At 51.7% G+C, this 13,467-nt stretch overlaps 2 protein-coding genes across 2 annotated transcripts in view; one reads left to right on the top strand and one right to left on the bottom strand.

Annotated features, from left to right (window-relative positions):
• LOC309684316 (olfactory receptor 14C36-like) overlaps nucleotides 1–13,467 on the bottom strand; it is a gene marked incomplete at both ends in the record, with an annotated part of 204,552 nt that overhangs the window by 72,462 nt on the left and 118,623 nt on the right. The gene's annotated exons all lie outside the window — the stretch shown is intronic.
• Nucleotides 3,969–4,904, top strand: LOC309684325 (olfactory receptor 14J1-like; the record flags this gene model as incomplete). Its single annotated transcript, XM_082500258.1, has 1 exon — nucleotides 3,969–4,904. One exon carries the CDS (start codon nucleotides 3,969–3,971, stop codon nucleotides 4,902–4,904), a length of 936 nt encoding a protein of 311 aa, XP_082356384.1.

The following is a 13,467-nucleotide window of genomic DNA, read 5'->3' as shown; positions in this document are numbered from 1 at the left end:
AGTTAATATTCAAGGCTCACCTCCTCCAAACTCAGGAGTCATGCATCCCTACAAAGAAGAAGGCAGGCAGAAAAGCCAGGAGTCCTACATGGATGAACAAGTTGCTCCTGGACATGCTCACAAGTGAAAAGGAGGCCTATAGGGGGTGGAAACAGGGGCGGGAAGCCTGGGAGCAATACAGAGAAATTGTTCAAGCATCCCCGGATCAGGTGAGGCAAGCTAAAGCCCAGATTGAACTAAATCTGTCCAGGGGCATCAAGACAAACAAAAAATCCGTCTTTAAGTATGTCGGTGAGAAAAGAAAGACTAGGGAAGATGTGGGCCCTCTCCAGAAGGAAATGCAAGAACTGGTCACCCGGGATAGAGACAAAGCTGAGGTCCTCAATGACTTTCTTGCCTCAGTCTTCACTGGCAAAGACCGCAGCCGCACTGCCCATGATGCAGAGGGCAAAGGCAAGGAGTGGGAAAATGAAGAACCGCCCACTGTAGGTGAAGATCATGTATAAACCACCTGAGGAACCTGAAGGTGCACAAGTCCATGGGACCTGATGAGACACATCCACGGGTCCTGAGGGAACTGGCAGATGAAGTTGCTAAGCCACTGTCCCTCATATTTGAGAAGTCGTGGCAGTCTGGTGAGCTTCCTGCTGACTGGCCAAGGGGAAACATAAGCCCTGTTTTCAAAAAGGGAAATAAGGAAGACCTGGGGGACTACAGGACAGTCAGTCTCACCCCTGTGCCTGGCCCTATCATGGAGCGGATCCTCCTGGAAACTCTGCTGAGGCACATAGAAAATAAGGAGGTGATAGGTAGCATCCAGCATGGCTTCACCAAGGGCAAGTCATGTCTGACAAAATTTGATGCCCTTCTATGAACGGGTTACATAGTCTATGTTACATGTCTATGTCCTTTTGCATGCCAGCCTTTCCTACCAGGGTAGTGTTTTCAAAGCCTATGAAAAAGAACACTTGCATCTTCTCCAGGTCCTTAAAAACATGATAAACAGGGCAGGTGGCAGGACAAACCCTTGCAGGAGGTTCCAAGCTAGATGCCTCAAGGCAGAGTACCACGCATTGACCACAGACCTCTGAGCCCAATCAGCCATCTGGTTAGTTACCCATCTACTTATCCACCCATGCAAGCCATGACATCCTAATTCGGGCACAAGCATACTGTGGGGGAAGATGCTGAAAACTTTGCTAACTTCCAACTTAAAAGACCAGCACTGCTCTCCCTGCGCTGAGCAATCCTGTTCTTCCATCACAGGAAGTAGAGAACGGTGGGACACAAGCTGCCCTGGGTAAATCCAGGGTTTCAGACACCCACAAATGGGTTCTGAGCGGACACACTCTGGGGCACAGCCTTGACTTCCCCTGCTTATCCGTGGGCCATTTTTCTAAAAGAGCATGCAATATTTGGATGCTGCCAGTCATCAGGGAGTTCCCTCCCTCAACCTCCATGGCCTTTCAATGATTACGGAGTGTCATTGAATACGCTGGGACATTGGCTTACCCTGTCATCTCCCTCAGCTGCCACCCCTCCTGTCCCATAGACTGGTAAGGATTGTCTTAGTTAAGGTGACTTGGGAACAATCCACTGCTGGTGGCGTTCCTCCAGATTCCTGCCCTGAGTCTCAGAGCTCTGGGAGACCTTGCTGGGGCAGAATGAGGCAAAGAGGATGTAGAGAATCTCCGATATAGCTCCACCTGTTCTATGAAACTCAGCAGTGGCCACACAGTGGCTTTGTTTCTCCTTGAACTCTTCCTGAAGGAGTAAACACTCATTCTGGTGCCCTTGAATTGCCTTTCAGGGTTAGATTGAATTGCGATGTGGACTATAGCAGAGCTTGGAGGAGGCTGTCCTTGAAGACCAGCTGGACTGAGCTCTGCCACCATGTCACAGCCCTGTCTGCCACAGGAACGGCTCCAGCTTGTCCTGTCTGTGCCCCTGGCTGAGATCATTGCTGCACGTTTGGGCTGAAGCCCCCCAGCTGTGGCACAAGGCAAGCAGTGATTTGCCATAAGGAATCCTGGTACTAACAGTCCAACACCCTGTGTGTGCTACTGATGGGACAAGAAGAGGGGGTACTCATGCCCAGCTCTTCTTCTGCTGGGAGAAATAACACTGCTGCAAGTAAGTGTCTTTGCGCAGCTGAGGGAGGGAACATGAGAGATTGCATCAGTTTTTTTCACAGGCGGTTCCCCTGGAGCCCCAGGGACACCTCCAGGGACCCCAGAGGGGATAGAGAGAGTGCCACCATGGGCTGGTCCTCTGCTGCTGAGCTGGGCCGGGCTGCTGGGACGGAGGGAGCTCCTGGCAAGCGGGCAGCGCTGCAGAGAGACAGCTCTGCCCAGGAGCAGGGCTGGGGGCACTGCCTGCAGGCAGCGAGAGGAGACCTGTGAGGCAGAGAGACCTTAAAGGCAGTTGGGAGTGGGAGGTGCTGAGAGCTCACTGGGGCAGAAATCTTCACCGCCCTCTGCGTGGTAAGTCTCGGGGTGCCGGGCAATGCAGCTCCAGTTCCTGGAGGGATCTCCTCAAGCTGGTCTATCTGAGAGCTGCTGGGCTCTGTCAGGAGGACTCTCTCAGTTTCTGTGCTGTAGAGGAGGAGGATGTGCTCCAGAGCAGGGCTTCCCTGCTGCCCGGTGAGAGGGACAGGGCCCGAGGGCTGCCATCTGCCGGGGATGCTTGTGGAGGTGTGCGTAGGGGTGTGCAGGCAGGGGTGGCCAGGGCTGTCCTTGCCAGCAGGGTCCCTGCACCCCGGGGCTGTGTGCCGGGGCAGGGACTCTGCCAGGGTCAGCTCTCCACCTGCCCGGGGAGCTCCCACGGAGCTTCTGTGGGGAGAAGCAGTGGGTGGAAGGAGTGACTGCCAGCAAGGCAGATGCCTTCTGTTGCTGAGATGGACCTGTGTGGGTCAGGGCTGCTCCAGATCCCCATCACCCCCAGGACATTTGCAGAGGGCCCTTTTGAAGAAGGATATCGAGGCACCTTTCCCCTGAAAGAGAACAAGTCTGTGCTGTGGGATTTCTCCTCTTGGCTGCTGGGTGGGCAGTGGGTGGTGGGAATGGATTTCTCCTTTGTGGAGAAGGCACAAAGACCCCCGTTCTCGATAGCACTTCCCTGAACCCCTCCTGAGCCCCCACACACACAGAGATGCCCCCGGGCAGCGCTGTGCTGCCAGGAGGGGTCTGCAGGGCAGAGCTGAGCACACAGCAGGTGGGATGGGCTCTGGGGCACTGGCAGGGAGGAGATCCGGGGGCAGAGAAGCAGCTCCAGGCAGGGGCAGCTCCTGGCAGCCCAGACATAGGCAGGGACAGAGAGGGAGCTGCTGCAAGAAGTGCCCAGGCAGGATGATCCTGGCACCTCCGGCCACCCCCTGAACTTCAGACAACTTCTCGGCAGCAAGCCTCTGCTCTTCTCTCCCGCCTGCCCCACAGCCAAAGGGTCCAGAGCCCAAGATGCCTTCTCAGCAGCTGCACCTCCAGTAAAGGAGATGTGTTTGTGTCCTACAAGTGATGCACAACATAAAAGCAAGTGCCATGCAGTGTCTCTGTCTGGAGACAATGTCACTGAGGAGAAGGCTTCACTGCACGCCTGCCTGACTCCCTCTCCTCGCTTCATTTTTTCAGAGCACAGACGCATTTCTCCTCGTTTCCCCACCCCTCTGTTGAACTCTGCATCTAAGGAGTTTGGGAGTGGGTGCGGGTCAGCTTCTCTTCTGCCTCTGACTCTGCCTCTGACTCGTGCCCCACAGGTGCCCTCATGGAAAGTAGGTGATGAAGTAGTATTTTACCCGATAAGGGAGAGTGTCACTGAGTTTGTGGGGTTGGGAATGAGCTGGATCATTCCTCATTCAGCTGTGGGAGGGGGATTTCTGTGAGGAATGGCATTGGGATTTCCTCAGAGAAGTCTCTCCCAGTTTATGACTGCCTTTTCCTTCTTGGACAGGTCCCCCTGCCCAGAGGCAGCAAATGTCCAACAGCAGCTCCATCACCCACTTCCTTCTCCTGGCATTGGCAGACACACGGGAGCTCCAGGTCTTGACCTTCGGGCTCTTGCTGGGCATCTACCTGGCTGCCCTCCTGGGAAACGGCCTCATCATCACCGCCATCACCTGCGACCACCGCCTCCACACCCCCATGTACTTCTTCCTCCTCAACCTCTCTGTTCTTGACCTGGGCTCCATCTCTACCACTCTACCCAAAGCCATGGCAAACTCCCTCTGGAACACCAGGGCCATCTCCTATGCAGGATGTGCTGTCCAGCTCTTATTCTTTCTCATTTTTATTTCAGCTGAGTATTTTCTCCTCACCATCATGGCCTATGACCGCTACGTTGCCATCTGCCATCCCCTGCACTACGGGACCCTCTTGGGCAGCAGAGCTTGTGTCCGCATGGCAGCAGCTGCCTGGGGCAGTGGGTTTCTCAATTCTCTCCTGCACACGGCCAATACATTCTCACTGCCCCTCTGCCAGGGCAATGCCATGGACCAGTTTTTCTGTGAAGTCCCCCACATCCTCAAGCTCTCCTGCTCACACTCCTACCTCAGGGAAGTTGGGCTTCTTGTGGTTAGTGCCTGTTTAGCATTTGTGTGTTTTGTTTTCATTCTGCTGTCCTATGTGCAGATCCTGAGGGTGGTGCTGAGGATCCCCTCAGAGCAGGGACGGCACAAAGCCTTTTCCACGTGCCTCCCTCACCTGGCCGTGGTTTCCCTCTTTCTCAGCACTGGAGTGTTTGCCCACCTGAAGCCTCCCTCCATCTCCTCCCCATCTCTGGACCTGGTGGTGGCAGTGTTGTACTCGGTGGTGCCTCCAGCAGTGAACCCCTTCATCTACAGCATAAGGAACCAGGAGCTCAAGGATGCCCTGTGGAAACAGGCCCAATGGACATTGTTTCACCGACAATAACCTACCGCCTCTTCTCCGCACATTGCCCAGAATTTATCTTAGACCACGAGCCTGAATTTTTCTCTTGTGATAATCCTGCTTATTGATATTTTTCTGGGTTTATACTACTTTTTTTGAGGCTTGATCCTACTGTGTCTGACCCTTGCACAACACTGAGTCAGATGTAGCCAGTCAGATAACAGCTCTTAAATGAAATGGGATGTCCCAGGTAGAATAGGGAGAAAAGGGAGAAACAGAAAAAAAAAGATATGGGCTTAGATAAATATTGTTTTAAAGAACAGTAACAGAAAAGATATTAATATTAATATTAATAATAATAATAGTAATAATAATAATAATAATAATAATAATAATAATAATAATAATAATAATAATAATAATAACAATAATAATAATAATAATAATAAACAAAGTAAAGTGATGCAACACAAATTGCTGACACTTCCCAATGATTAACTCCCCAGCCTGTCCGGAGATGTGATCACCGATCCCTGCCCCCCTGCTAACTCCCATTTATATACTGAGCATGACATCTATGGGATGGAATATTCCTTTGGCCAGCTTGTCTTGTCTGTCGCCCCCCACCTTCCACAGGAAGTTGAAAAAGTCCGTGACAATATAAGCATCACTCAGCAACAACTAAAACAATATGAGTTAGCAATGTTATTCTCATAGTCAATCCAAAACAGAACAGCTACCAGGAAGGATATTAACTCTATCCCAGGCAAAACCAGGACAGCGTCCGCCCCTTATTCTATACCATCTACCTCATGCCCAGGTCTTACACTTTTCCATAAATCACCACCATTTTCCTGTCTTTGATATATGTGTATATGCACACAGATATCATTCCCTTAGTCCATGGCCCATCCCACTGAAATGTCCCTTGAGTTCATTTAGTCCATGACTTTGGGCTCCATCTGTTGTAACTGTCTTTCCCGGCAGGAGACGTGGTGTGTGGTGTTGAATTGTTGCGTGCTGCATCTGGAGCTCGCAGCTGGTGTAGCCGGCATGCCCCATGCCCATCATCTGTGGGTTGAAGATGTCGATCTCAAGACAATTCCCGGGTGCCAGTTGCTGCAGCCACTTCTGGTTCCATCACTTCTGCACTTTGCTCAGTTTCATCAAAGTTCATTCTTCATTAATTTAGGTCACTTTCACTGCAATGCCATAGATAGAGCATATAGCCACTGTAGTAGTGATGACATAGAGTGGTAATTAAGCAATAAATATCATATCATTTGATTCATTGGCCATTCTCACCAAAATCAAATCCCCTTGAGGAACAAATCGATCATCCCCATCCTCCAGCATTACCCAACAAGTGCACTCAGGGCCTTAAAATAAAGCAATCCCACGGATAGTTTTGCCTTTGCTTGTGTCAGGAATAACCCAGAATCTCTTCCCAAACATATTCAGATCCTCAAATGTTACCTAACCAGGTGGCCTTTGCCAAATGTGTACCCCAACTTTTGAAGGTCTCACCACCCATGGCTCTCAGTGTAGTTTATAGCAGTCCGTTGTATTGTTTCATTTTCCCAGAGGCTCGTGCATGGTAGGGGATGTGATACACCCGCCCAATGCCATGCTCTTTGGCCCAGGTGTCTATGAGGCTGTTTGGAAATGAGTCCCACTGTCTGACTCAATTCTCTCTGGGGTGCCATGTCGCCATCAGACTTGCTTTTCAAGGCCCAGGATAGTTGTTCAGGGCGGTGGCATGGGGCAGAGGGTGTGTTTCCAGCCGTCCGGTGTTTGCTTCCACCGTTGTGAGCACGTGGCGCTTGTCTTGGTGGGTTTGAGGGAGTGTGATAGAACCAATCTGCCAGGCCTCCCCATATTGATATTTCAGCCAACGTCCTCCATATCAAAGAAGCTTTAACAGCTTGGCTTGCTTAAATGCAGCACACGTTTCACATTCGTGGATAACCTGTGCAATAGTGAACGTGGCCAAGTCCACCCCCTGGTCACGAGCCCATCTATATGTCGCATCTCTTCCTTGATGGCTTGAGGCGTCATGGGCCCACCAAGCTATGAATAGTTCACCCTTACGTTGCCAGTCCATGTCCACCTGAGCCACTTCAACCTTAGCAGCCTGATCCACCTGCTGGTTGTTTTGATGTTCCTCAGTGGCCCGACCCTTGGGTACGTGGTCATCTACACGATGTACTTTCACAACCAGATTCTCTATCTGGGCAGCAATGTCTTGCCACAGTTCAGCAGCCCAGATGGGTCTACCTCTGCACTGCCAGTTGCTCTGCTCCCACTGCTGTAACCACCCCCACAGAGCATTTGCCACCACCCATGAATCAATATAGAGGTAAAGCACCAGCTGCTCACAGCCGGTCCCGGGTCACCCCTGCGCCTGTGATTTCACTTTGGGGCACATTCCAGAGCCACCAGACAGGCAGGGGTTGGGAGACGGTGTTGGAGGGAGGGCACGACAAAGCACTGTAACACCTCCGGGAGAAGCACCTTCCACTGCCACAGGCTGTGACGTGGGCGATAGCTTGGCTCCCAGCGACACTCATTCTCACCCAGGGAGAGGAAGAGGAGTGCTGTGCTTTGCACCGTCTTCAGTGAGCTTTGCCTGGAGGAGAGACTCATTGATGGGTGGCATTGAGTTCAGTGCTCACAAGAAAATCCTCTGTAGCTGCAGTCAATAGTTCAGGTCAGTGCTTGGAACAAGAGGGGATGGGGACACACAGCATTTCCCAGGCTGTGTCACGCTGCCTTAGTGTCTCTCCAGCGCTTCCCTTGGCACTGAACCTCTTTTCCAGCACTTCCCCACAGTCCTGGTGCCTCCCTGGACACTGGAATTCATCCCCAACCCAAGATCTCACAGCAGCGCTGGAAGCGGTGTCTGACGAACCCCCCGATGCGGTGCAGGGCTGGAGCATGGCCAGCCGGGCTTGTCTGCCGTGGGGCGGGAGGTGTTCCTTCCCCACACAGCGCCATTCTCTGGTGGTCTTGTTGAAGCAAGGAGGGCACTGGCCCTGTGGCTCTCTGTGCACAGCCGGAGGCGGTGACTCCTTGTTAAAACAACCGGCTCGTAACACATGAATTAATAAACCCCACGGCCTCCCAGCGTGGCTACTGCGTGTGCCCAAATTGGTGCCCCAGGTAGGAGGCACAGGGGATAACGGGGTCCGGGTTTAATGCAGAAAGATGCTTTTCCCCCAGCACTGCTTTACTTTGAAAAAAGCCCTGAAAAGGGCTTTGTTTTCCACCCACTGGAGCAATGCCGGGAACGATGTCTATAAAATCCTCGGCACTTCACCTGAAATGATGCGGCTCATTATCGAGTACGCCTACACCGGCACAGTACCGGTCACGGCCAACAACGTTGAACGTTTGCTGATAGCGGCCGACCAGTTCAACGACATGGGCATCGTCAGACTGTGCTGCGAGTTCTTAAAGTCCCAGCTGTGCTTGGAGAACTGCGTCGGCATCTGGAGATTCACCGAGTATTACTACTGCCTTTATTATTGACTTTATTATTGACCTGCGAGAAGACGCCCATGCTTTCATCCTCCATCACTTGGAGGGGGTGACCAGGGTGTCGAGAGAGTTTCTGGAGCTCTCCGTCAAAGAGCTCCAGCGCGTCCTGCAGAAGGAGCAGCTCTGTGGGAAAGAAGAGGACATGTTCAAGGCCGTTCTGCAATGGATGGCTCACGACCCGCAGAACAGGAGGCAGCAGGTTGCAGTCTTGCTGGGCAAGGCAGAGTGGAATGGGGGACAAAGGGCATTTATTTAAAACAAAGAAAGTCTAGGTTATTCTTAGCTTAGAAAAAATAAACTCAGCATTTTTGACAGTAAGGACTTTGTTTGGGACTTTTGAAATCCTGCCTTCACAAGGGTATAAATTTGAAGTTCATATTCACTGTACATACACGCCACTCACCCAAATCCCATTGCTTGTTGGCACGTGCATGGTTTCAGAAGGCACACACACTGACACTGACACTATGGAAATGATCAGGTGTCTGTTGTCTATGAGTGCCCAGGCCACAGTTGTGTGAGGCATTGCACAAGCATCGGAAATCCTTGCCCAAAAGAGTTTGCAAACCACCCGTTCCTTTCGACTGGGCTCGAAAGGGGGACCATCTTGCATAGGGGAGGATGGCACATCGCTCTCATGTTCTTGAGGCAGTCGTATTCGAGTCATGGTTTCAGTCAGAGTCCTTCCTGAACGATCATTGCCTGGGAGGACAGCACCATAAAGGCAGTCAAGTGCCTTCTGGGCCACCCCTGGGGACAATTCTCGGCCTTCGAGGATAACATCATGAAAACTTTCCAACTGCCCATGCTGTCCCAGGAGAGAGACTGGGACACAAAGTATGGAATTACACGAGTGATTCTCTGTTCACGAGCACGAGTGGTCCCAGTCAAATTGGGACACCCCAAATGCAGTTTCACACATGGTTCTTATACCTTTAGAGCATTCAGGTACAATACAATTTGAGTGATCGCTACTTAACACGCACACACAGGCTGCTGTTTGGCAAAGCAACTCTCATGCTGTGGCATCATCATCCACCTGCTGCTCTCCTAATGGAGACGTCCCTGGAGTCGGTCTTGCTGCAGTTCCTTATCTCTGATGCCAGATCAGGGGAGGGTTTCACAGGGGTGTCAGAGGGGCTGGGAGGCTGGCGTCATCCGGGCAGTGCTGGAGTATCCTTTCTTCTTCAGGCTGGGGGCTGTCTTCTCCTCCCGACAATGAGCTGGGTCCTGTAGTCATGCTGACTGAACCATGGCTATGCAGTACGCAATAGAAATGCTGTATATCTTAAGAAAGTTCATACAGTTTCGTACTCTAAAAAGTAATTGTTACAATAGTTCTGGAATGAGATTTTCCTAACAGTCCCTCCTTTTCCTTTCACCGTCAGGGTCACACTATACTCTTCATTATTTAAGTCGTAAGTCAAGTTCATAAGGTAATACTACACTGTAAACACACCCATCTAACTAGAAAGCAAAACAAGAGAGTGAATACAACCACCCAAATCCTTTCAGTTCACAGTCCTGTTCTTAAGTCTGGGTTCCAAGAGGTTAGCCACCCAAAGAGATTTAGGGGAGATCCCTACCTTATTTTGTGTAATATTTTTAAATGAGTCTTTCACTTGTTTCTCTCAGTTTTGTTTTTCTGGTCTTGACTGACATAAAAACCCCAGCAGCTGTTCTTCAAGAACGCACCTACTCTGTCCTGTACTTCTAAAAGGTGCTCTAGAGCTAAGCCATTCTATATTACCATTTTTGATAAAAATTTGATTTCTTCCTCTAAGGCTGTCATACTGCCTGCCCTCATTAATGGCTTTTTCTAATTCTCTTGGCACATTTGCAGTAGCCCTTTCTAGTTTTGCAGTCCCTCACTGTGGGATAAAATCTCATACAGACAAGTGGAACTCACTGCCACATTATCAAAGATATTTGTGAAAGGCAGGTCCTGCTTGACTAACCTGATCTCCTTCTACAACGTGGTCACGCGCTCAGTGGATGAGGGAAAAGCTGTGGATGTTGTCTATCTGGACTTTAGTAAAGCCTTTGACACTGTTTCCCACAGCATTCTCCTGGAGAAACTGGCTGCTCATGGCTCGGATGGGCACACGCTTTGCTGGGTAAAAAACTGTCTGGAAGGTCGTGCCCAGAGAGTGGTGGTGAATGGAGTTAATTACAGTTGGCGGGCGGTCAGGAGTGGTGTCCCCCAGGGCTCAGTGCTGGGGCCAGTCCTGTTTAACGTCTTTATCAATGATCGGGATGAGGGGATGGAGTGCTCCCTCAGTCAGTTTGCGGATGACACTAAGCTGGGGGGGAGTGTTGATCTGCCTGAGGGTAGGGAGGCTCTGCAGAGGGATTCGGACAGAATGGACCCATGGGCCAAAGCAGACTGTAGGAGTTTCAATGAGGCCAAGTGCTGCGTCTCACACTTTGGCCACAACAACCCCCGCCAATGCTACAGGCTTGGGAAGGAGTGTCTGGAAAGCTGCTCAGCAGAGAAGCACCTCTGTTGTTGGTTGATAGCAGGTGAACATGAGCCAGCAGTGTGCCCAGGTGGCCAAGAATCCCAGCGGCATCGTGGCCTGTATCAGGACTAGTGTAGCCAGTAGGACCACGGAGGTGATTTTCCCCCTGTACTGGGCACTGGGGAGGCTGCTTCTTGAGTACTGTGTTCACTTTCGGCCCCCTCACCACAAGAAGGACATTGAGGCACCAGAGCGTGTCCAGAGAAGGGCAACGAAATGGGTGAGCGGTCTGGAGCACATGTCTTATGAGGAGCGGCTGGGGAAACTGGGGTTGTTTAGCCTGGAGAAAAGGAGGCAGAGGGGAGACCTTATCGCTCTCTAAACATATCTGAAAGGAGGTTGCAGAGAGGTGGGGGTGCAGGTAACGGGTGTTAGAACAAGAGGAAATGGTTCAAGTTGCACCAAGGGAAGTTTCGACAGTGTATTAGGAAGAATTTCTTTACTGAAAGGGTCATCAGGCATTGGAATACGTTACCCAGGGCAGTGGTGGAGTCCCCATCCCTGGAGGTGTTCAAGGGTCATGTAGATATAGTGCTGAGGGACATGGTTTGGTGGTGGGCTTGTCAGTGTCAGGGTAATGATTGGACTATGTGATCTTACAGGTCTTCTCCAATCTAGGAAATTCTGTGATACTGTGATTCTGTGATGATGGCCCTGGGACAACTTCCCCGGGGTGTCCAGTGAGCACAGGCACAGCCCAGACCCTGCTCTGCTGGTCCATCATGTCCCTTGTAGGAGCCCGGCTGTGCCAGGACACTGCTGTGTGCCCCCACCCTGCACATTCCCACACTTCAGCTCTTCCCTGGGGTTCTCTTCTCTAGCGCACTTGCCAGCCCTGCCAGCCCAGACCCTCCCTGAATCTGGCCACCTCCTGCCCTCTCCCAGCACAGACCAGCAGAGCAGCCCCATTGGGACTGGTCCCACAGCAGGACACAGAGGCCAGTGAGAATTTCCACCCATCCGGCATGATGATGAGATCTCTGCCCCAGGCAGCTTGCAGCCCCACCTGCCAAACGTCCTTCCCAGGATGGCATGAGAGAATTGGCCCAGGGCACCCTCAGGAAGGTCCTTTGGCCCCACGGACAGGGCAGCCTGCCCCCAGCTGTCCCACCAGAGCAAAGGGTTCCTCTTGCCATGGCTGCCCTGCACACACACAGTGCCCTGCTCTTCTCCCGCCACAGCCCATCTCCCCTCAGAGCCTCTTCCCGAGAGAGCTCATCCGTGCTGGCCTGGCCAGCCGTTCCTGCACCCCCTCCCCAGGCGTCCCACAGCCCCCGAGCTGGTGGTGCAGCTCTGCAGAGCCGGGGGCTGTGGTGCCCAGGGCCATGCTGGTCAGGCTGGGAGGCAGACCCAGCTCGGGTGGTTCCTGCCCCCTCCAACTCAGCACACAGATGAGGCTCCTGCAGCTCCAGAGAAGTTCTCGGAGAAAGGATCTCAGACAAACAAGTCAGTGCAGGGCCCTTCAGTTTTTTAAAAACAAAGAGAGAACAGTTTCTTATTTACACAAAGTCTGTGGTTCCGACAACACAGACAGATCCTGACATAGCAATAGGATAAAGGATGATTCTTCACTTTTATTGACAGCATTAACAAAACCCAGAAAAGCTAAAAAACAAACAAATGAAAGGAAAAAAAGTACTAAAGACAATCTGGGCCTGTAATGAGTTACATCATGTGTGATATGCAGAAGATGGGCAGTTCATTGCTGCTTCTGACAAGATACCAGTCATCAGTTTCCACAGGGCATCCTTGAGTTCCTGGTTCCTCTTGCTGTAGATGAGGGGGTTCACTGCTGGAGTCACCACTGAGTACAGAAATGACACCAACAGGTCCAGAGATGGGGAGGAAATGGTGGGGGGGTTCAGGTAGGCCAACATGGCAGTGCTGATAAACAGGGAGATCACGACCACGTGAGGGAGGCCCGTGGAAAAGGCTTTGTGCCGTCCCTGCTCAGAGGGGATCCTCAACACAGCCCTCAAGATCTGCACATAGGAAAAAAGAATGAAAGCCAAAGTCCTGAATGCTAGTAAGACACTAAGCACCAGAAGCCCAACTTCCCTGAGGTAGTCTGAATGTGAGCAGGAGAGCTTGAGGATGTGGGGGATTTCACAGAAGAAGACAAACAGCAAGGCCCGTGTAGCATATCCTGCATAAGAGATGACCCTGGTGTCCCAGAGGGAATTGGCCATGACTTTGGGGAGAGTTGTGGAGATTGAACCCAGGTCAAGAACAGAGAGGTTGAGGAGGAAGAAGTACATGGGGGTACCAAGAAGACCGAGTGGATAAGGTCCTCTATAGACAGATTGGAGTAGGCTCACATTCACAAGCCCTGGTCCTCAGAGGGAACTTCAGCCACCTGAAGCATCTGTTGGAGGGAAAGCACAGCAGCGCATAGGCAATCCAGGAGGTTCCTGGAACACATTAACAATTACATCCTTCTCCAAGTGACAGCAGAGCCAATGAGGAGAGGTGCCATGCTGGACTTTGTCCTGACCAAGAAAGAGGGGCCCATGGGGAATGTCATGGTCCAGGGCAGCCTTGGC

This window comes from Vanellus vanellus (assembly GCF_965231255.1).
Source record: "Vanellus vanellus genome assembly, contig: HAP1_SCAFFOLD_53, whole genome shotgun sequence".
Lineage (NCBI taxonomy): Eukaryota > Metazoa > Chordata > Aves > Charadriiformes > Charadriidae > Vanellus > Vanellus vanellus.
This window is presented reverse-complemented; position numbering and strand designations above follow the sequence as displayed.